We start from the raw sequence: 25,037 nt of genomic DNA on the forward strand, positions 1-25,037 counted from the left end.
TTACTTGAGTATTAATTGGATATCTCATATTCAGGGCTCTAGTGCGGTATCTTTCTACCTATTATCCAAAAGACCAAGTAACCTAATTTACCTTATAGGAGCTTAAAATCAGCAACGCTGAAAACTCACGAAAATCTCATCGTTGGAATGTGGCCTTACATTCATCATGTTTAAAATGTTTCCTAGGTTCTATTCACACAGGTATCATGGTTATGTGCTGTCTGGTTTCAATTTCTCCTGGTTGGCAGAATAGAAAACTAATAGCAGGATAGTAAAAAAAAAACAAAAAAAAGCAACAAGAATGTTTGCGCCCACGGTTTGGGCAGTATAAATGGCTAAAAGTGCCTCCAGTTCCCATTTGTTACATAAAAATATCTAATCTGTAAAGAAGTAAATATATTTGGTGTATGACAGACAAAAGTTGCACTGTCCATCCAGCAACTATAGGGGTTAAAATGGTTATAGCAGACAAGGAGAGGTTAGCTCAGCCCCAGGGAATACTGGGAAATGTGTGATTGTGTCTGGGACAACCAAGAGTAAGGTGTGTGCTAGATAGTCTCCTGTCAGACTGAAATTAGACAAGCTGTATAGACCAGTTCTTCCTAGGAAGCGATTGCTGTTATCATAGAAGCAGGACAGCCCGAAGCATCTCTATTACCTCAAGATAGAAGTGAGAGAGTTACAGCACCGGACTCATCCCCTTACCCCCGCCTCACTGCATGAGGAAGGTACAGTTCTGCTTAGGTTAAGACACTGGGTGAGAAGAGAAGTTATCTGTGAAGAGACTTTCATATATATTGATGAAGCATTGCATGAAGATGAGTGATTCTGTGTGATGAAAAGAAGCTTGAATAAAACCCCTGTGATCAACTCTAGCTCAAAACTGTGTCATAACTGCCTGCCTGTAAACCGTTACCTCCCATCTACTGTGAAGAATTATAAGTAATGGTCCCCTGAGTAAGATTTCACCAGGATTCCAACAAGAACTCATATCTTGAGTGGCGTACATGCAACAATTGCCATATGTGTAACTTTCTAAGCTATTAAAATATAATTCCAAATGGAAAAAAGATGTCTGAATGCTTTGTGGGCACCTCGTCTCTAAAAAACGGAATAAAAAGTGATCACCAATTAGTACGTATGCCGGAAAGGCACCAATAAAAATGATAGCTTATTCTCACACTGCTCCAGCCATAGAAAGATGAAAAAGAATGTTTAAAATATAAAAGTATCTAAACATCAGGACTCAATTTAATCGTTCTGACCCGCAGAATATTAGCACATGACTTTTTATCGGAACTCAAAAATCAGTAGCGGAATTCTGTTTTTTAAATTCCATCTGACAGGGAAACTCTCATCCAATAAAGAGGGAGAGAGGATAGAAACAAGGAGGGTGAGAGCGAGTAATGGAAGATGAATATGTCACTAGGGCGCTGGTGTTCAGGGAGTGCGATAAACTAGGAGATGGGCATGAGCACTGTGGCCTTGTGGCCAATGATAATGGCACTGATGGAGAACTTTGTCTTGATGTTCAAGAAGGAGATCATTGTGGATCTACATCCACTTCGTTGACCATATTCAAAGGGTGTAAGAATTGGTAATAAATGCATCTATCACTTGGGATACAAAATGTTTTGACTTTAATACAGAGTTATTAGCTAACTAAATTCTCATTCTCCTTCTGTAGTTGCTGAGCAGAAATACAGCAGTAGATGTGGCCATTAGTGTCAAGGCATTGTACACCGAGACCAGAGCCTTCATGGGAAGTAAGCAGGTAAATTCACAGCAAACGCAATACTTGTATCATGTGATGTCAAAAAAAATGTAAGGGGGTAGAGATGTTTCTGGAAGAAGGCAACCTTGTTTTTCTAATTTTTGACTACCAAGTTATCAGAGAGTTAATAAATCTGCACCATTGTCTATTGTGACATCATGAAATGATGCCTTTCCTTACAAGTAAAGACACAGAAGTCCACGTGAATGTCCACGTCCACTTTTAATTGTTTTGTAAAGCTTGGTGTGATCTGTGTTCAGCAGTTATAATTAATAAACTATCTATTCTATTATTTCTAAACACTGTTTTTCGGTGATTACTTTATATCTCCGTTTATACTGCACCCATACACACAAATGATACACCATTTGAAAGGTAAACTTGCCCTCTTCAGCAAGAAAATAGCCAAACAAACCAAACGTCCACAATTTGATCACAAAATACAGTTTAAACATTAATTTTAATAAGCCTGCAGTAAGGAAAAATGACCTGTGGCACCACAGTACTCCAAAGAACACTACCACAAAACTGCTTACAGAAATCACAAACAAATCCAAACATTTGCCTTACCGAACTGCTTGCCCAGTCTATTTCAGCCAAATTGGAGGATTGCACACTTCACTGCAGGTGAGGCACATATGCAAACACATTTGTAAACATGCACTGCCTATTGAATTGCACACTTGCTCTGTTCATACTGCACCCACACAAACAAATGATACACCATTTGAAAGGTCAAATTACCTGCAGGTCACAGCACACTACCCCAAAGCACATTACCCCAAAACTGCTTACAGACATCACAAACAAATCCAAACATTTGCCTTGGGGTCTTTCCAGCTTGCTCAAGTGCTTGCTCAGTCTTTTTCAGGCACATTGGAGGATTGCATACTTCACTGCAGGTGAGTCACATATGCAAACACATTTGTATACATGCACTGCTTTTTCGGTGATTACTTTGCCCCACACACAAATAGTGAGTCACATATGCAAACACATTTGTAAACATGCACTGCTTTTTCACTGATTACTTTGCCCCACACACACAAATTATACACCATATGAAAGGTAAACTTGCCCCCTTCAGCAAGAAAGCATTCACAAACCACACATTCACGATTTTATCACTAAATACAGTTTAAACATTCATTTTCATAAACCTGCAGAAAAACACAATGACCTCCAGGTGGCATCTCAACCAAAAGATATTTTTTGGCCTCTATTTATCAAACCAATTTATTGTATTACCAAGCTACATATATAAATACCTGTCTGTGTTCATCATCTCATGAAATACATTTACATTTCAGCAGCTTGCTTTTTCTGAAATTGCCTGTGCTCCTGACGACCAATGTGCGTAAATTTTGCACGAGCCAAGCTAGTAATTTAGTATTTTTAAATAATCCCATAAGTGAAGATCCATAAATCCTAAATAATCTATAAACTATAGTAGATTATTAGTAAATAAACCCATAATCCGAACAGCCAGGACCGTATCAGAGCATAAATGTCATCAGTAAAAATATCACATCCTATTCAATCATGTTTTAGTTACTACAAATCTTTGAATGTTAAATATGTATTTATTTATAACACCGTAGAGAAAACCCCCATAAAAAATGAACTTTATTGTTTACTCAATTAGCTAGATATATTACAAAAGAAAAATGCTAAAAGCACCTATTTGTCAGGTAGGTTTTGAAACCAATAACCACAAGTGAGAATAACTTCCCACCATTAATTTTTTCCTTTATTTATACGTGAATATCTAAAATAGTCCCTTTATAAATAAAAGGACTACACACATAACACAATAGAAGATGCAAAAAGACAAAACTTAACAAAACCACACCTAGACCACAAAACTGACACACATGTGATTCTGAGTAACCAATGGCAAATAAATTTTCTTGTAAGAACAACAATATTTTTTAATGATCCTAAGGTACTGTCACACTTAGCGATATCGCTAGCAATATCGCTATAACTTGTGACGTTATAGCGATATTGCTAGCGATATCGCTATGTGTGATACTTACCTCCGACCGCTCCCCCGCTGGTTATCGCTGATCACGCGAGAACGTCCTGGACCGTTTCTCGTCCTCAACTTCCTGCGGCGCTTCCTGTGGAGAGACGAGCGTGGAGCCAGGCGGGAGGACGTCAGGATCGCCTAGTGTGACAGATAAGTAGCGACCCCCGACCCCTGCGATGTCGCTGGTGAGATCTGCCTGTGTGGCAGCTCACTAGCGACCACTTAGTGATGTACCAGCGATCCTGACCGCGTCATATCGCTGGTCAGGATCGTTGGTGCATCGCTAAGTGTGACAGTACCTCTAGATTGAGTCAAGAACAATGCCTTAATTTGAGGATAGTAAAACACTAAGTCTTTTGTAGGGATATTAGTTCCAATATACATGTAAATGTTCAGACTGACCCTCACAAGTAGGTATTCTTGAGCCAACCAGTTATCCCGTATACTGGGCCATATGAAATACTAGTTAGCCAAGAATTCCACTACCTAGATATTGTTGAATAACTATCTAAGAGCTTTCCCTACAGTGTTTTAATAAATTGCTCAATAATAAAGTGCAAATATTCAGTTGTCCTAATGGACTAAAGTGTCATGCATCTACTCAGCATCAGCATATACACAATGAAGGCGAGCTAGATAGCCCATATTCTCTGCTATAATAAGACACAGAAAATGCTGCAGTTCCATAAATAGGAAAGTAAATAATCCCAGATTGCAGACACAAACATGCCAAAAAAAACAAAAAAACTTTGTCGGTCACTTTTCTGAATATTGTCAATATCATCGTCCCGTCCCTACGCGTTTCACCTCCTCCTAATTTAAGGGCTCATCAGGGGACCACAGATAGGAGCACGCCATCATGGCCTAGTTGTCAATGTGGGTCAATGTGTTTTTTTTTTTTAAATATGTATTGATTAAAGAATAAGGATTGATGTGTCTTGTATATGATTTTCTTTGTTATTTGTAGCACTGGGAGTCGCCTCAGGAAGAGGAAGGTCTGCTCTGCGCTATTAATGGAGTGAGTCAAGATTTGCAGAAATTATCCGATTTCCATTGGATTGCACAGATCATTAAATCAGCTGTGGAGGTAAAGGCTGTCTGACATTGGCGGTCAGTTAAATGCTTAATACATAGTTCTAACTGTTCTCTATTCTATAATGCAAATAATTATAAAAAAGTATATGTGCTAGATAGATTGTTGCACACACAGAATGGAGTAAACATATGTCCCATCCCCTGATGACGCCGCTAGCACGGTGAAACATGTTGGGGGGACGCTGGTGATAAAATTTGTTGTCCTATTCTGCCAATATGTATTAGCATACCGGGTGCTATACACTTTATAAATATAAATTAGCAGGAACACTGCATAAAATAACTGCAGACTTCTGAGACAGATTAGGGACAAAATGTTTTATACCCTTTGAATATATGTACTTTATTTTAATTAACAAAAATAAAAGTTACATTTTATGGTCTTCTAGTGAGGGTTTACTTGGGGTTCTCCCCAATTGGGAAATTATATACTGTATATATCCCTCTAAAGACCATCATAGTTCCTCTACTATTTTTGATATAAAGATATATGATATATCCATGTAGGGAATGTTAAATGTATGCATTTGTCACAATCAGGAAAACACGGATGTGAGCGGTAAAGGAAGCTTAAAACTCCGAATTATTTCAAAACCAAGAAAAGAAAAAGAAAAGTTTCATAAGCAGAAATCCAACAGCTCCTTAACAGGTACGTGCTCGGGAGCATACCCCGCGCTTCTGCGTGTTTGCATTGTGCACCATGATCATTTGGTTGTGTGACACAGACCATTCACGTTACGGCCGAGCTGCTGACAGGACAGTCCTCCGTCTACACTTGCTCTATCTCTACCTGCAAATATTTCCGTTACATCTTTTTATTTGAAATGACAAACAATCAAATCTTTTCATTTCAACTTTTTGGATCCTGTCCCACCCAGGCGCTCCCTTTCTAGAAGTAAAAAAAAAATTGTGTCTTTAAAGCAAAGACCCTCTCCTCACTTAGGTTGGTTTCACATTTGCGTTAGGAGGCGCATTGCACTGCCACCGTGCAGCTCTGCCCCCTGCCGCGCCCCCTCCGTTCAGTTCCTCCTATGGGCTCATGACACTGCATGCGACCTGCGTACCCTATCTTTAGCAGTGGCAACGCAGGCCATGCGCTATTATGCTTTTGGCGGCGCATGCGCCCCCTTTTGACGGTGCGCCGAGCGCACCAAAATGCAACACGGTGCCTTTGGCGCACGTCGGTGCACCGTCAAAAGGGCGCCTGCACCGCCAAAAGCACACCAGCGCACGGCCTGCGTGCCCAATGCTAAAGATAGGGTACGCAGGTCATATACAGCGTCATGCGCCCATAGGAGGAGCTGATCAGAGGGGGCGCGGCAGGGGGCGGAGCTACTTGGCGGCCGTGCGCTGTGCCTCCTAATACAAGTGTGAAACTAACCTTATGTATATTATGTCAACTTAAAGGCGATGTTCAGATTGAAGAATGAACACAGCTAATAATATTATTATTATTATTATTAACACTTGTTGAGTATTCACAGCAGACTTTTCTTCACCAAAAAAAACAGTGTGCTGGCAGGAAAGATGCTGTGTAAATGATGCGCTTTATTATTGGCATTTTTGATACGTTTTTGTTTGAATTTTTCTCATTTGTTTGAGCGGGAGGAAAAAAGCCGGAACTGAGCGGCTGCAGATTTAAAAAAAAAAGACAAAAAACGGTTTGTTGGTTCAAACCTGCAAGGAAAAAAAAGAGCACAAGTTTCAGAAATCTCATTTACTTTGCTGGTACTATAAAACAATGCATTTTTTTTTACCATTGAAAAATGTACGGCGCAAACCCTTAGATGGGTTATTATTTCTATTTTAAACCTTCCTATTAAAAATTAGTTTGTCTAAATTGCCAAAATTAAGCTGGGATTTAGTTAAATCCTCTCCCCAGTAGGGCTCTCAATGGTTCAATATCAAAGGGAATCTGTCACCAAGTTTTTGCCACCTTATCTGAGAGCAGCATAATGTAGGGTGTTATGAATGGGTCGCCGAGGAAAAAAAAAAACAACACAAGCTAAGTCTCAGAAAACCAGAGAGGTTAGTAACTATGCAGACTGCAGATCCCTGAATCTAACCATGCAACTAGCAGCAGTCGTGGAGCGTTCCTACGTTGGTCCTAGACGCCTCGTCACAACCGGAGAGCTAAATAATCCTAAAGCAGGAAAAGAGGAAAACTAACTGCCCCAGAGCAGACCCCAAAGGAAAGACAGCCCCCACATGTATTGATGGTGAAACAAGATGAAAACACATACAAAGGCAGGAAAATAGGCTGAGCAAACGATGGGGCCAAACTAACTAGAAAGGACAGGAAAGGAAAGACACTGTCTGCAATCTGCCAAACACCCTAACAAAAATAATGTCCAACACATCTGATAGCAAAATTAACCCTGAAGTCACTAGATTTCTCCCACTATATCAGCACTCTGAAATATTCTGAGACAGAGCAAAAAGAGGCCAATCTCTAATAAGGGACAAAAAAAAACAAATTAGCAAATACAGATAAATAAGAGTGGAAATTCAGCACAGCCCAGCCGTGCTGGCTGACCACACAAAAAACTGAATTGACCAACAAGAGCAAGTGTGAACATTAGCAAAAACAAACTTAACTTGAGAAGACTGGAACAGAGCTGAGTCCAAGACCTGAGAAGCAGACTGAATCACCAGCACCAGGATAGGGCGTCGGCTGTCTTATATCCAGTCTGATACTCCAGAGATCCAATTGTTATCCTCCTCACCAGGTGGCAGATCACTACCAATTAAACCAACCTCACTACCTCCTGTCACCACCAGAGAAAGAACGGAAGGAGAACTCTCAACTGGTGGAGCAGAAAATGAGCTCATAACAGTACCCCCCCTTGAGGAGGGGTCACTGAACCCTCATCCATGCCACCAGGCCGATCAGGATGGGCCCGGTGAAAACAACAAACCAATTTATTGGCATGAATATCAGAGGCAGAGACCCAAGAATTATCCTCCTGGCCATAACCCTTCCATTTGACCAAATACTGGAGTCTCCGTCTAAGCAAACGAGAATCCAATATTTTCTCTACCTCATATTCCACATTGCCTTTAACCAATACAGGGTCAGGAGGTGCCGCCACAGGAACTACTGGCACAACAAACCTCTTCAGCAGTGATTTGTGAAATAAGTTATGGATTTTGAACATAAGAAGAGCCAATCGAAAAGAAACAGGATTAAGAATCTCCAAAATCCTATAAGGTCCAATAAATCTTAGCTTAAATTTTGGAGATTCAACCTTCATAGGAATATTCTTAGACGACAACCAAACCGGGGACCAATGGTCCTATGCCGGTTGGAAAAACGCTGGGCCTTTTCCTGAGAGAGTGACAATTTATCCACCACTTGGTCCCATATCTGCTGCATTCTCACAACCACAGTGTCCACACCTGGGCAGGACGAAGATTCCACTTGCCCTGAAGAGGATCGAGGATGAAACCCAAAATTACAGAAAAAGGGTGACATCAAGGTGGCAGAACTAGCTCTATTGTTCAGCGCAAATTCGGCCAAGGGCAAAATAAAACATCTTAAATAAGACTCCAGGGTCTGGTTTGTTCTCTCAGTCTGCCCATTGGTCTGGGGATGAAACGCGGAGGAGAAGGATAACTGAATTCCCAGATTGGAGCAAAAGGCTTTCCAAAATCTGGAAACAAACTGGACCCCTTTATCGGACACAATATTCTCAGGAATCCCGTGTAACCGAACCACCTGTTGTAAAAACAAGGGTACCAACTCAGCGGAAGATGGCAACTTTGGGAGTGGTACAAGATGGACCATCTTCGAAAATCTATCACAAATTACCCAGATAACAGTCATTCTCTGAGAGACTGGAAGATCAGAACTAAAATCCATTGAGATATGGGTCCATGGCCTCTTGGGCACCGGCAGGGGCATCAGCAACCCACTAGAACTAGAACAGGGTTTAGACCGAGAACAAGTCCCACAGGACTGTACAAAATTCCTGACATCACGAGACAAGGCTGGCCACCAAAACGACCGACTCACCAAATCTCTGGTACCAAAAATACCTGGATGACCAGCCAATGCGGAGCAATGGACTTCAGACATCACTCTCTTTCTCCACTGGTCAGGAACATACAATCTTCCCATAGGGCAACGCTCAGGTTTATCCTCCTGAAATTCCTCCAGGGCGCGTCTCAAATCAGGTGAAATGGCAGAAAGAACTACCCCCTCACCTACGATAGTAGTAGGCTCAGTCACATTAAGAGAATCAGCAAAGAAACTCCTAGAAAGGGCGTCTGCCTTAACATTCTTAGTGCCCTGAAGAAAAGAGACCACAAAATGAAAACGCGTGAAAAACAAGGCCCATCTAGCCTGTCTAGGATTCAAGTGTTTGGCAGACTCCAGATAAGTCAGATTCTTGTGATCGGTGAGGACCACAACTTGATGTCTAGCTCCCTCCAACCAATGTCTCCACTCCTCAAATGCCCATTTCATGGCCAACAATTCCCGATTCCCCATGTCATAGTTGCGTTCAGATGGGGAGAACTTTCGAGAAAAGAAGGCACAGGGATTCATCTTAGAAGTCACAGGGTCTTTTTGGGACAAAACAGCTCCTGCACCAATGTCAGAAGCGTCCACCTCCACTTGAAATGGAAGTGAGACATCAGGTTGCCGTAAAACTGGAGCTGAAGTAAATCTCCGCTTAAGCTCCTGAAATGCTGAGACAGCCTCAGGAGACCAATTCAGCACATCAGCTCCCTTCTTGGTCAGATCAGTCAGTGGTTTGACAATACTAGAAAAATTACCTATAAATTTACTATAGAAATTAGCAAAACCCAAAAACTTCTGAAGAGCCTTCAAAGAAGTAGGCTGAACCCAGTCATAAATGGACTGTACCTTGGCCGGGTCCATTTCAATAGTCGATGGAGATAAGATAAATCCCAAAAATGAAATCCTCTGTACACCAAAGAGACATTTTGATCCCTTAACAAACAGGGAATTCTCCCTCAAAATCCGGAACACAGTCCGGACATGTTACACATGGTAATCCAAATCACTAGAAAAGATCAAAATATCATCCAGCTAGATGATCAAAAACTTATCCACAAAGTCTCGGAAAATATCATTCATAAAGGACTGGAAGACAGAAGGGGCATTAGAGAGCCCAAAAGGCATCACCAGGTACTCAAAATGTCCCTCCGGAGTATTAAACGCTGTCTTCCATTCATCCCCGTGCTTGATACGAATAAGATTATACGCCCCCTGAGGTCAAGCTTAGTAAACCAGCAGGCACTCCGGGTACTGATATTTAACCGTCATCTTGTAAAGGGAACGATCAATACACGGTCTTAATGAACCATCTTTCTTGGCCACAAAAAAAACAGCTCCTAAAGGTGACGAGGATGGTCTAATATGACCCTTCTCCAACGACTCCTTAATATAGGATCGCATAGCATCATGTTCGGGTACAGATAAGTTGAAAAGCCGACCCTTGGGAAATTTACACCCCGGCATCAACTCAATTGCACAGTCATAACTCCTATGAGGGGGCAAAGACGCAAACTTACTCTCACTAAATACATCAGAGAAATCAGCCAGATAATCAGGATCATGAGACTGAGGAGAGGTGGAGAACACAGGAGCGTCCATAAGAACACACTGACAACCCCAACTCACCACAGACACAGATCTCCAATCCAAAACTGGGTTATGAGTTTGCAACCAGGGGAAACCCAGAACAATAGTATCATGCAAATTATGCAGCACTAAAAATTTACAATTTTCTTGGTGGTCTGAGGCAACTCGCATTATCACCTGGGTCCAAAACTGAGGTTTATTCTCCGCCAAAGGAGTGGCATCAATAACCCTCAAAGGAATAGGCGTCTGCAGAGGTGTCATGGACAAACCACAACGTTTAGCAAAGTCCAAATCCATCAGATTCAGAGCTGCTCCTGAATCCACAAAAGCCTTAGTGGAAAACGTGGACAAGGAGCAGATCAGAGTAATTGCCAAAAGGAACTAAAGTTGTACACTGCCCACAGCAAATGTGTGTGCAAAACGTTTCTCTCGTTTAGGGCAGACAGAAATAGTATGAGAGGCGTCTCCACAGAAAAAAACACAGCTTATTACGCCTTCTAAACTCCTGACGTTGCGCCCTAGACAAAACCCCATCACATTGCATAGGTTCTGACATTTGTTCAAAAGGTGGCAGCGCCTCCCGTGTAGTTTTACGTTCACGTAAACGCCGATCAACTTGAATGGCTAATGACATAGAGCCATCCAGACCAGAGGGAACAGGAAATCCCACCATAACATCTTTTACGGTCTCTGATAAACCTTTCCGAAAGAGGGCTGCCAATGCACTATCATTCCATGTAGTAAGGACCGCCCACTTTTGGAATTTTTGACAATATAACTCTGCAGGATCCTGACCCTGGTTTAATGCCAACAGGGTTCTCTCAGCTTGATCAATGGCATTAGGTTCATCATACAACAACCCCAAGGCCTGAAAAAATGCATCCACATTAGTCAGAATAGGATTTTCAGGTGTCAGAGAAAACGCCCAATCCTGGGGATCGCCGCACAGCAAGGAGATGACAATTTTAACCTGCTGCGCAGAGCTTCCCGATGAGTTAGGCTTCAAGGCAAGAAATAATTTACAATTATTCTTAAAATTCAAAAATTTAGACCAATCCCCAGAAAACACATTAGGAGTAGGGATTTTGGGTTCAACAGCATGTGATTGAGCGAGATAGGCAGAAATTCCCTGCACTTCAGCAGCGAACTGCTCCACACGATCAGACAATTGCTTAATCTCCATTAAGGAAAAAATCCTCCTACGGCCCCAGAGAAAAAGAGAAAAAAATGCATTAGAAAAAAAAAAAATTCTGACACTTTTTTTTTCCTGCTTTGAGTACCCTAGAATCTGCAGTATGGCTGGTGATTCTGTTATGAATGGGTCGCCGAGGAAAAAAAAAAACAACACAAGCTAAGTCTCAGAAAACCAGAGAGGTTGATAACTATGCAGACTGCAGATCCCTGAATCTAACCACGCAACTAGCAGCAGTCGTGGAGCGTTCCTACGTTGGTCCTAGATGCCTCATCACAACCGGAGAGCTAAATAAGCCTAAAGCAGGAAAAGAGGAAAACTAACTGCCCCAGAGCAGACCCCAAAGGAAAGACAGCCCCCCACGTGTATTGACGGTGAAACAAGATGAAAACGCATACAAAGGCAGGAAAATAGGCTGAGCAAACGATGGGGCCAAATTACTAGAAAGGACAGGAAAGGAAAGACACTGTCTGCAATCTTCCAAACACCCTAACAAAAATAATGTCCAACACATCTGATAGCAAAATTAACCCTGAAGTCACTAGACTTCTCCCACTATATCAGCACTCTGAAATATTCTGAGACAGAGCAAAAAGAGGCCAATCTCTAATAAGGGACAAAAAAAACAAATTAGCAAATACAGATAAATAAGAGTGGAAATTCAGCACAGCCCAGCCGTGCTGGCTGACCACACAAAAAACTGAATTGACCAACAAGAACAAGTGTGAACATTAGCAAAAACAAACTTAACTTGAGAAGACTGGAACAGAGCTGAGTCCAAGACCTGAGAAGCAGACTGAATCACCAGCACCAGGATAGGGCGTCGGCTGTCTTATATCCAGTCTGATACTCCAGAGATCCAATCGTTATCCTCCTCACCAGGTGGCAGATCACTACCAGTTAAACCAACCTCACTACCTCCTGTCACCACCAGAGGGAGAACGGAAGGAGAACTCTCAACTGGTGGAGCAGAAAATGAGCTCAGAACAGTAGGGGCATAGACACTGATTCCAGCGATGTATCACTTACTGGGCTGCTTGCTGTAGCTTTGATAAAATCACAAGTTTATCATTAGAGGACTAGTAAACCTGCCTCCATGTAGTCCTGCGTATTCATGAACTCCATATAACCCTGCCCTCATCACTGATTGGTGTCTTTTTGCATACATTGTGCACAGGCAGAAAGCTGCCAATCAGTGGTGTGGACGGGGTTATACAGAGCTTAGCATTCAGAGAACTGCTTGATCTTAATCAGAAAAAACAGGGATTTTATCAGAATAGCAGCAAAGTAAGTGACTGTTTTCAGATGGGGTAGCAAAAACTTAGTGAAAGAACCCCTTTAAATATGCTCATCATAGCTTTAGCTATCTAATATACTGTAGATCTGTTTGATTTGTCCTAATAAAGGCATGGCCGATGAGTTCAGATTATGAGGAAAAGTAGCAACGACAATAAAGGCGAAAAATACTAAAGTATTATGCTTGAATAAATATTAATCCCACTGTTCCCCTTTGAATAAATGTTTAGCTGCTCTGCTTCTTTGGATAAATACTAGACCACTGTTCCCTCCACTATGCCCCCTCCAAAAATATACGTCACCAATATAAGTCACCAGTGCACCTTTGAATAACTGTTTCGCCACTGCACCCCCAGCAATAAAACCATAAAATATCCCACCTCCCATCTGACACTCCCACGTTGTTCACTCCTCTTCTACCCGGGCTCCCGCTAATTTAGCCAGGTAGCTCCATAACGTCACCTACCCGCCTTCAGCATAGACAAGGCGCCAAGCGGCGACACAGGCAATCACCGCTATATATTATTCTACTTATATCACAGGAAGCCATGAACAATTCCCTGCCTCGCAGCCCTGCAGTAGGAAAAAAATGCAGGTTGTCAGGTGGGGGGTCCAAACCCATCGGACCATCGTGGATGCGCATCTAATAAGTCTGACGTCCTCATCTATCAGTGCAAAAATTGACCAAATAATTTTAGTTTTACCGCTGATGTGACCTGCACATCAAACACTTAGGGCAGATGCCCTGATGGCCGCTCTAGTTGTGCCCCTCCATAAAACCTACTGTAACATAGAGGGGGGCTCGGAGCTTGCTGTGGGACTTCTGGAAAGAGGAGGCCTCGTCACTGTGTTACGGGCGACAAGAGTCTGAGCTGGACTTCTCTCTGAAGAGGTGATAAATTAGCCCACGAGTTATGTAACAAGTGTCGGTGGAAATAATCACCGTGCCCTTCTGTCCTGGTTGGCAAAACCAAGAGCAATGGTGGACTCATCCGATTCCTGCCGTGGCCCTCTCTTCTATGTATGCCGCTGGTTGAGTTGTTATTACTATTTTAGTTATTACTCTAAAACTATTTTTGCTGAGGAAAGCTACACAGTGGGCTCTTCTGACTAGACAGTTACAGTGGTGCCTAAAAGTTTGTGAACCTTTCGTAATTTTTCATATTTCTGCATAAATATAACTGAAAAACGACATCACATTTTCACACAAGTTCTAAAAGCAGATAAAGAGAAACAAATTAAATAAATGAGTCCAAAATATTAGACTTTGTCACAAAATTATGTGACCCTTTTGCTTTCAGTATCTGGTGTGACCACTTTGTGCAGCAATAATTTTGTCTGAACGTTTTTGTTTTGTCCTGCACATCGGAGTGGAGGAATTATTATAGCCTATTCCTCCCTAGAAAGCAGCTTCAACTCTTGTTATGTTGGTGGGTTTTCTCCCAGGATCTTCTACCCGCAGGTCCTTCCACAAGATTTCTGTGGGATTAAGGTCAACACTGTGACTCGACTGTTCCAAAACTTTAACTTTACTCTTTTTCCACCATTCTTTTATATAACGACTTGTCTGCTTTGGGCATTTGTCTCGCTGAATGACCAATGTTCTCTTCAGATTCATCTTATGGACAGGTGTCCAGATATTTTCCTTTTCTGATCTAACTCAGAATTCTTTGGCAGCTATGCCAACTATGGTAGCCGTCCAGGCCTAGATAAAGCAGTACAGGCCCAAACCAGGATACAACCACCGCCATGTTCCACACATACTGCAAGGATCTTAAGCTCTAGCACAATGTTTTTCTTTCTCCAAATATAACATTTGTGATTAAAAGCAAAAAGTTTTATATTATGGTCTCATCCGCCCACACAACATTTTTTTCAATAACCTTTTGGCTTGTCTGGGGGATCTTTAAGATCTTGGAGAGCATTGACTTTATCCTTGCTATCCTGCAATGACACCATTTTTGTTCCGTGTCTTCCTAATGGTGGGCTCATAAACATTAATATTTGCAAATTTAAGAGAGCCTTTAGTTGATTAGAGGTTACCTTGGGTTCCTTTGTGATCTTACAGACTATTAAGGGGGCTTCACACATAGCGATATCGCTATCAATATCGCTAAAGCGTCACCGATTTTGTGATGCAGCAGCGATATTCCTAGTGATATCGCTATATGTGACACTTACCTCCGACCGGCTCCCCCGCTGGCTATCGCTGATTGCGCGAGAACGTCCTTGGCCGTTTCTCGGCGGCGGCTTCCTGCTGGCACCGACGAGCGAAGCGTGGACGCGGGCGGGAGGACGTCTTCATCGCCGCGTCTGACAGGTAAGTACCGACCACTGACCGCTGCTATGTCACTGGTGAGATCTGCCTGTTTGGCAGCTCACTAGCGACCATTTAGCGATGCACCAGCGAACCTGACCGGGTCGTATCGTTGTCGGGATCGCTGATGCATCGCTAAATGTAACGGGACCTTTATACAATTTTGGAGTGATCTTTGTTGGTCAGGTAGGTTAATAATTGTCTTAAATTACCCCCCCTTTGTGCCTAATCTGTCTGACTGTGGATTGGTGGCTTCCAAACTCTTTAGGGATGGTTTTGTAAACTTTTCCAACCTGATAAGCATCAACAACTTGTCCTTCTGAGATGCTGAGAAATCTCATTTGTTTGTGCCTTGATACATTTCCAAAAACATGTGTTGTGAAGATCAGACTTTAATAGATCCCTGTTCTTTCAATAAAACGGGTCACCCACTCACACCTAATCCCAATGGTTAAAAACACCAGACTCGATTTTCACCCTCAAATTATCTGCTAGTCCAAATGGTTCACATAGTTTTGGAACTCTCAGACATTTGAAATTGGATCAATTTCAGATGATGAAGTCTAATATTTTTGACTCATTTCTTTTCATTGATTCTCATTATCTACTTTTAGGACTTGTGTGAATATCTGATGTAGTTATAGGTCAAACTTATGCAGAAGTATAGAAAGGTTCACAAACTTTCAAGCAGCACCACTGTACTTCTTTGTCTGCCTTTTTGTCTTATGTGTTTTTTGTCATTGGGTGCACAAGTGTCTCATCCAAGTGTTTTGTTGCTAACTCAGTTAATTGCTTTTCTTTTCACTTTTACTTTGTCTCTCTGCAAGTGGATAAATGGGGCACAGAGGAAGTAGCAGCTTGGCTTGAAGTCTTGGGTTTAGGGGAATACAAGGAAATATTTATCCGCCATGACATCCAGGGCTCAGAGTTGGTGCTGCTGGAGAGAAGGGATCTCAAGGTATTCTGCCAGGGAATTCAATCTCCTTTAGCCACTATTTTGCTTCCCCATTGTAAACTCATGGTCTTTATGTTCTATAAATTGCCAACACCATTACACTTTACCAAATATACTGTGACCAAGGAACAAGAAAAGCTACGACAATTTTTAGAACACTATCACACACACAACATACATTTGTATTTTTTATGTTACCATGCACATTGTGAATCATTCAGAAATCCTGGTAGCAATGTCATTGATCCAGTATGTACTATGTCACCACATATAATAACATTTAGTGCCAGTTAAGACTAGTTTATCCAATGTAAAAGTAATGTTATTGATTACTGGGGGTCGGACAGTGGGACCTGCACTGATTGGTAGAACCGGGAACTTTTGGCCCTATTAGAATGGAGCAGCAGAGCACATGCTTGACCACCAGGGTTATGCTCAACCACCACTCCCATTCATTCTTTATAGGGCTGTCGAGCCATCTGGTCTGCTTTTTCTGGTATCCCCATAGAGAATGAATGGAGTGGCGGTCCAGTATGCGTATGTACGCCTATTCTAACAGGAATAAAAAATTCCATGTTCTGATCCGTCACCCAACTCCCACCCATCAATAAATTATTATCACATATGCTGCTGAAAATATAATAGTAAAGAGATCGGCACTCATGTTTTAAAGCAGATTTCTGTTGTTAATTTCATCAATGTATCATATGTAGCATCATGTGTGACGTGTTTCGGCTCACACTTAACCTTTTTCAAACGTTTAGGTGATAATTGTTGTTCAGCAGTAAACCCTTTTAATTTGGCTTGTGCACTGTCTGTATGTACAAGGGATTTCATATGGATAGCACACAGATCAAGTTAAAGGGGTTCTCCTAGAATATAAAAATATAGCCCACCGTCACATATTTAAAACGGCAGCCCATCCTAGTCCCTTGTTGGGAGAGGCTACAGTCTGAAGAAACACAGCTCCTGAAGCATGTGCCTTAACTGACAGAAGAGCTGTACCCTAACTCCACATACGTCCATGAGCTGAGGAGAAGGGCTGTGACATCAGAAGAAATAAATCTTCTGGAGAAAAAAAAGACTTGAGAAAAAAATTCTTTGTGCTCAGTCAGCCAAAGAGAAGATTTATTTCTTCTAATTTAACAGCCCTTCTCCTTGGCTCACGTAGGTATATGTGCTTACAACTCCTCTGACAGCTGAGGTACAGGTCTCAGGAGCTGTGTTTCTTCAGACTGCAGCTCATACTGACATGACTAGGAGGGGTTGCCATTTGAATTATGTGATGGGGCCATTTAAATACATTCTTGGAGAACCCCATTTAATGAGCCAATTCAAATTAGCAATTTTTCATACAAACCTTAGGTCCTCGTGGGAAAAAATTGCATTGTGCACTAGTCTTGTCCATTTTGCGGATGTGTAGAATGGCACCTAGCACGTGTGATGCTGAGAAACGTGGCTGGCCCCAGATTTTGCATGTTCATTTGTACTCGACCTTATATATGTACATTTTCTCAGTATTTTTGTTTTTACCATCTTAATCTGATCCTTTTGCTTTTCTTTATAGGATTTGGGAATAGCCAAAGTGGGCCATATGAAGAGGATTTTGCAGGGCATTAAGGACATTACCAGTTCTGTATAGAAACATTAGTGTGACGTAGCATGTTCACATTATTGGAGCAGAGTGATATATTGTGGAGAACAGAGCAGCTGCTTACAGACTTTAAATCACAATGTATTTATATGGGGTTAGTTCCTCTGAAGGTTCATGGTAACACAACTAATTGTCCAGTGGGCGGAATTGCCCTGCCAGCTGTTATTAGAAGAACATACAACCAACAATTCAAGCATGACATCTGTTATACGAACGTTTCCTTATTCTCTCAACAAACGATGCCTAAATTATAGAATTTGGAATCCTCTTCTTACTCTGATACATAATTCCATGATACTTCTCAATTACTTACTAATTAATTTATTCATCCTATTCTACCACACCAATCGATCCTCTGTTGACCTCTTCTCAGAACCCTTAAAGTGAATTTCCAGCCTTTAAAACCATTTATTTTAATCAGATAGTTTCAAAATGCTGTGCTAACTATGTAACAGTTGTTGCACAATTTTTCTGATTCAAGATCCAAGACCTCTGCGTAGACATAGATGTAACCTTCCCCTTTACCTCTAGAAGGAGCCTTACCAGTGTCTCACTGCATACTGTGATACTCAGTATACAGTGTGCTCCCTCTAGTGGTGGAGCCTGTACATTAGATTTTAAATACACTGTTTATGTAGTGAGTTTGAGGATCTGTGTAATATAAAATGGAATCTGTAAGCAGGATTTTACACCCCAAACTATTTATGATGATTTCTCAGTAACAGAGGAACGGACCGGCCATGTAAAAGTATTGCTGGACTTGTCTTTGTAAGAGTTACATATAAATAGTTTGGAGGGTGAAATTCCGCTGACAGATTCCTTTTAACTGCTAAAAAGTTATATTAAAAAATTAATCAGCACAAAAAAATGGTGATAAAAGGTGGAGATTTGCATTAAGATTAGGTTTTGGAAGATGAAGTCTACCTATACACTGGTCCTGAATTGATTGAATACGGATGGACTTTTGCGCCAGGATTCTCGTCTGACTCTCCGGGCTATCAACGCTACTGTGAAATATTTTATTTTTGTATTTTTTTCTCCCGCTTTCGTAAATCCAGCATTTCTGCATGTTGTTTAAGAGATACAATGAAATGTAAACCCCCTAGTTCTACTATATCACGTTGTGAAGCGATGACTTGTCGTGCGGGCAGGGTTCTATGGGCTAATTGTAATTGTGGATGTACAAATGGAGCAATATTTATTGGTGGAGTAGTCTTTGTGTCTTGTAAATGGCTTCTATGCTTCGGGGTGTTTGTTTTTTTTCTACAATCTGTGCTGTATTTAGGGTTGCCACCTTTTTCACCCAAAATTTACGCACAATGTGATTTTACACCTCAGTCGTGAAAATTATTTAATTTTAAGACAATTTAGTCACTTTATGCAGAGGGCTGCCCCCGAATGTTGCCCAGATATAGGGTGATTTGCACATACATTTGAGCAAAAAAACTCATCATGGGCCACGGTGGGTTATAGGACTGGATACCATTCTATAGATTATCATAGCAGTCGAATAGAAAGGTATACAATGTATCCCGACTTGACAGAGGCCAAAAGTGCAGTGTGAAATCACCCTGAGGGTATATGAACACAACGACTTTTTCAGGCAGGTCCACTCTAAAAACCCTCCTGAAAAAGGGCTCATAAAACTCTCAATAGAACGAACATCTTCATTCCTAACCAAAAATGACTCGCTGTTCATATGTTCAAGCGTTTCAGCGTGTTTTAAGCCCTTCACACAAAGCATGTCCCTGTCTTTGATGCGGGCTTGCACGCCGAGCCTGCATGTTTCCCTTCAGATGATGGCTGATGCTATGTGTAGCACAAGTGATCAGATGATCGCAACTTCAAGTCCCCTTAGAGCGTTTGCACACGTTGCAGATTCTGCTGCGGATCCGCAGCAGATTTGGCCCTGCGGATCCGCAGCAGTTTCTGCTGCGTTGTACAGTACCATTTTAGTCAATCTAAAATGGAAAACGCAGTGCAGACGTTGTGGATTTTTCCGCGCGGATTTGCTGAGGATTTAAATCCGCAGCTTGTCAATTCTTTGTGCGGATTCCGCAGCGGTTTGACACCTGCTCCATGACAGGTGTCAAACCGCAGGCTAATCCACAGGAAATCCGCAGGTCTTTTGACCTGCAGATTTACTTGCGGATTTAGACAAATCTGCGCGGAAAAATCCGCAGCAGAGTCCGCAACGTGTGCACACACCCTTAAGGGACTATCAAATACATTAAAAATAAAAAATGTTTTTAAAAATATGGAAAAAAATGACAAAAGTTCAATTCTGCATCCTTTTGCCCCGTAAAAAATGCAACAACAAAAAAATTAAACATATTGGTATTGCTGCGTTTAAAAAAACTCAGATCTATCAAAATCTAAAATAATTTAATCTGATCGGTAAAAGGCATAATGAGGAAAAAAAAAACAAAACCCAAGAATATTTTTGTCAGCCGCAACATTGCAATAAAGCGTAATAACAGGCGCTAAAAACATTGTATCTATCCCAAAATGGTATCAGTACAAACATCAGCGCGGCATGCAAAAAAAGAAGCCCTCACCGAGCCCTAGATGGCGAAAAATGGAAGCGTTTCGGGTCTCAAAAAATGGCGAAACAACAAGCGGTTATAAGAAAATTAATGACTGTTCCTCAAGAGTTTCCTCTGAAGACGCTGTATACTCATGGGTGTCTTTTTGAGCATTTTGTCAGCATTTTTCCTTGAAATAAAAAAACCCCTAGCGTCTGAAATGGAGTTAAAAAAAATGTACTGAAAAAGGCAGTACAAAAAATGCTGGACAAAACGCTAACAAAAAAGAAAATGCTGGAGATCAAAAACACCAATAAAGGGTTCAAGAAACGACCAAAAGATGCTTTAGGAAAAAAACCGCCAATGTTTTCTTCTTCTTGAAAAACTTACGTGGTTCGCCTGCCCTGAAAAGACGTGTGCACATATGCTAAGTGACTGCTCCCCCACTTTTGCAGAGGTTGGGTAGGTGGGCAGTGGGCTGTCACTGGAGTTCTGCTGCCTTGCCCGCTTATAATCTCCCGCTGGTGCCAGCCCCACACCTCACCTAGTCTGATACTGTTGACCGCCTGACAAAGGAAAAGGATGCAAAACAAATAGGAAGTAACTGGACGGCACACTTAAGGGGATTTTACACATAGCGTTATCACTAGCAATATCGCTAAAGCATCACCGATTTGGTGACGCAGCAGCGATATCGCTATGTGTGATACTTACCTCCGACCGGCTCCCCCGCTGTCTTTCGCTGATCGAGCGAGATCGCGCAGCTCCATTTCTCGTCGGGCGCTTCCTGCTGGGCTTCCTGCTGGCGCCGACAAGTGACACGTGAATGCGGACGGGAGGACGTCAGGATCGCTGCGTCTGAAAGGTAAGTAGCGACCGCTGTATCGCTGCTGCATTGCTGTGAGATCTGCCTGTATGACAGCTCACTAGTGACCATTTAGTGATGCACCAGCGATCCTGACCGAGTCATATCGTGGTCGGGATCGCTGGTGCATCGCTAAATGTAAAGGGGCCTTTAGTGTTTGATAATGTAAGAATGCTGGCACTTGGCGTTGCCTGTACAAATATTTAGCTTTCATGTAAATACCGGCTGTGCCAGCAAGTTACCCAGGTGGCAACCCTAGCTGTATTGTTACCGAGTACTGTGTAAATGATCAATGCTCTGATACGTAATTTGAAGTTCCTGTTGGAATCAACTCCGAGTTATTCTATGAATTGTTTACATGTCAGTTACCTAACTAAAAAAAAAGTTTTAAGAAAATTGTCTACTTTTAGCTGCGTAAGCAGCAAGAAAATAAAACAACTTGGTGTCCTTGATATCCTGAAACATTCCAAAACATATTTCCAGCAGATCATCCGGTGCATTGTGTCTTTTACTTTTTATCAAAAAGAAAATAAGTGATAGAGGTAAAAAAATATATCGAGTATTAATTGTCAATGTGGTGAGAAGACATCAACAGGTCTAGAGACGATCCACAAAAAGTGGTTTACGCCATGGTACAATCCTAAATCTTTACAATAATGTAATAAGAGGGTTCTTCAGGATTTCCCTGAGTTCAAGAAAAAGCACAATAGTGATCTGGGCCGCCTACTCATAAAAAGGACCTCTAGTGCCACGTCAGGGCACTTGACATGATTTACAGAAATCTAGATGGACAAGCCAGTGGCATGATAAAACCAACCACAGTTCCCAAGAACCCACAGATCTGTCCAATGAAGTCTTCTTGACATGGTGATACATTTTAGATTGGTTGGATGCAATTGGTGAACAGGAAAACCTAAGTCCACACATGCATTGCTGCAGTCAACACGGAGGCTTCTTACTACTGTGTAGGGTTGAAGGACATAGCTAAACATCCATATGTTGAGAATGTTGAAGGACATAGCTAAGCATCCATACGTTTGTATGTTGAAGGACATAGCTAAGCAATGGTTGGCACTGGAATGCCCCTATAAAGAAGAAGTTCCAGAAAAACAGAAATGTTTATTCTTTATCCTATTAGTATTATGTATACAGTGTCGACTGCATTTGGTCAAATACTTACTAATCATTGTCTTCTCCCATTCCCACCGCTTTCTGTCCTTTTTTTGAACTATGTAACTGCAATTCCCCAGTGTCTTCCATATCGGCCAGAAGTCCATGTATGAGACGCTCGATGTGAGTCTCATAGGCTTATATTGGGAAACAATTATCAGTCCATAGAGAAGACGCTGCGTGGGCTGGCAGAAGTGCAGTCATGTGGATCATAAAGGATCGAAATGGCTCCAGCAATGTGAGAAAACAATAATTATTTGAGAACTACAGTGCATACTACATTGCTAATGGATTAAACAAATTATGGGTGTTGTTTTTTTTAAAGGGAATCAGTCAGCAAGATTTTCACCCCATGCAAACAATTTACTGTATATGTGCATGTATCTCTATCAAAGACCAGTCCAGCAATACCTTTACATGGCCGCTCCATTACTGAGAAATCAGGGTTTGTATTGATATGCAAATGCATATGGCAAATCTGAAGCCTCTGTCACTCAGGCTCTATTCCCGCCCAGTGCAGCCTCATTCTGCTTGATTGCTGGCCTCTTTGCTGTTTGACTTCAAGTAATCCAAGTTTAGCAATACCTTTACATGGCCGCTCTGTTCCTACATTACTGAGAAATCAGTGTTTGAATTGATATGAAAATGGCTATGGCAAATCTGAAGCCTCTGTCACTCCAGCTCTGTTCTCCGCCCAGCGCAGCCTTCTCCTGCTTGATTGATGGCCTTTTTAATGTTTGACTTCAGGCAATCCAAGTCCAGCAATGCTTTTACATGGCCAGTCCCTTCCTCCATTACAGAGAAATCAGCAAAATAACTGACATGCAAAAATGGTTATTGTGGAATCTGATGCCTCTGTCACTCTAGCTCTATTTTCTTTCCATCTCTGCCTCCTACTCTGCTTGATTGTTCACTCTTTTGCCTTAAGTCTTAGAGCACAGAGGCTGTCAGTTATGCAAGAGGAGGCAGCGCTGGGCGGTGAATAGAGCTGGAGTGACAGAGGCCTCAGATCTAACATAGCTCTTCAGCTTCACTGCTTATCAATTCCAATGCTGGTTTTTCAGTAAAGCTCTGGCCATGTAAAGGTGTTGCTAGAGCTACATGCACAAATGAAAAGTTTGTGAACAGGTTCCCTTTACATACCTAAGCAGCAAGTAAGGAGCAACAGCGTAAATGCATTGATATGGATGTGGACTGTAGCTGCCATGAAACGTCAGGAAAATTGGAAAGTTTTCTAATCTGTAGTTTTGGTTCCATTCTTTTTAACCTTTATAGTAAGGTGGAGAACCTCTTTTAATGTATGATTGGTAAGTAGATCCCTGTGTGAAGAGCGATGCCCACCTATAAGGGGGTCTTCACCATGTAGCGGTCTTATCAATTTCAGCGCTGAAAGAGTTTTCTAAAACTTCCTTCCAAGTTCTCATCTGAAATCCAGACTTCTCTTTCTTTCCCCTTTGTTATTTCCATTCTTGGATCCACACGCGCCTCTTCACCTGCCCTGATGACTGTGATAACTGACATGTTCACTTGTGGCAAACCATTGTAAATACGTTTGACTCTATATTGTACTTCTATATTGACAGCTGGTTTCAGTGTTTTATTTCCATGTACCCACACATTCGAACATGTCATGGGCAAACGTTGCTAAAACTGCTCTACAAACCAAGACTAGGCCCAAATTATTAAGACTGAGCAACCAAATACTATTTATATTGTAAATGTTTGTTCTTGATATTGTCCCAGTGCCTGTTTTGTTATCCCTCGTAGCCTGAAGTTGTAAAATGGTATTAAAAAAAAAAACCCTCTGAAATTTGTTGTTTATTCACGTTATTATTACTACAGTTTTTACAGGCGCTACTTTGCGTTCTATTTACTTACAGACTGTTTGCAGTTTGTTGCCTAGGAGACCGACCACTGCTGTCAGTCTCTGTGGCAACCAGCTGTAAATGCAAGTGTTAATATCTCAAGAATGACTGAAAATTTTAACAAGCAGTAAATTGCAAAATTGCACTACTCAGCAGTACCCCTTATGGAGATATTAATAAAACTTTAAGCATCACATTAAATGTTTTTGTCTATGTATTGCAGCATAGGTTTTTATTAAAAGAGTAGAGAAAAAATTTTGACAAGCATTGTAAATAACAGTGTCAGCTGATGTGCCTTTTTTGTCGTATTGATTCATTTTTACACTATGTTCTAGTTCCCCTAATGCAGACTACATTTTCCACAATGGGAGTGGAGTGTCAACACAGTGCATTTAATCTCAGATTCCTATTGAAAATCAGGCAATGATATATTTGTATCAGAACTCCTGTGTCATGATTTACACCATGGAGTCTCTGTATGATCTGTTATGATTGGGTCACCGAGGAGGAGAGCAAGACCAAGCTAAGCCACAGAAACCCAGAGAGGTTGGTAACTAAGCAGATTGCAGACCCCTGATCCTATCCACACAACTAGCAGTAGCCATGGAGCGTACCTACCATGATCCTAGATGCCTCGACACAGCCAGAGAGCTAAATAAGCCTAAAGCAAGAAAGGGGAAATCTAA

General features: G+C 41.6%; 1 protein-coding gene across 4 annotated transcripts in view; it reads left to right on the forward strand.

The window, feature by feature from the left end:
* Positions 1-24,296, forward strand: part of LOC141087528 (diacylglycerol kinase eta-like) — a 293,759-nt gene extending 269,463 nt beyond the window's left edge. For 3 of the 4 annotated variants that reach the window (XM_073573091.1, XM_073573094.1, XM_073573093.1), the window contains exons 26-30: positions 1,688-1,774; positions 4,774-4,893; positions 5,442-5,550; positions 16,145-16,275; positions 17,840-24,296. In XM_073573091.1, coding sequence (XP_073429192.1) covers positions 1,688-1,774; positions 4,774-4,893; positions 5,442-5,550; positions 16,145-16,275; positions 17,840-17,914 — 522 coding nt within the window. In that variant the 3' untranslated portion in view covers positions 17,915-24,296. The remainder of the gene's footprint in view (positions 1-1,687; positions 1,775-4,773; positions 4,894-5,441; positions 5,551-16,144; positions 16,276-17,839) is intronic. The other variant, XM_073573095.1, reaches the window with a different exon arrangement.
* Positions 24,297-25,037: the final 741 nt, after the last annotated feature.

Source organism: Dendrobates tinctorius, unplaced genomic scaffold, assembly GCF_039654945.1.
Source record: "Dendrobates tinctorius isolate UK_male_01 unplaced genomic scaffold, ASM3965494v1 ptg000034l, whole genome shotgun sequence".
In the NCBI taxonomy this organism is placed as follows: Eukaryota; Metazoa; Chordata; class Amphibia; order Anura; family Dendrobatidae; genus Dendrobates; species Dendrobates tinctorius.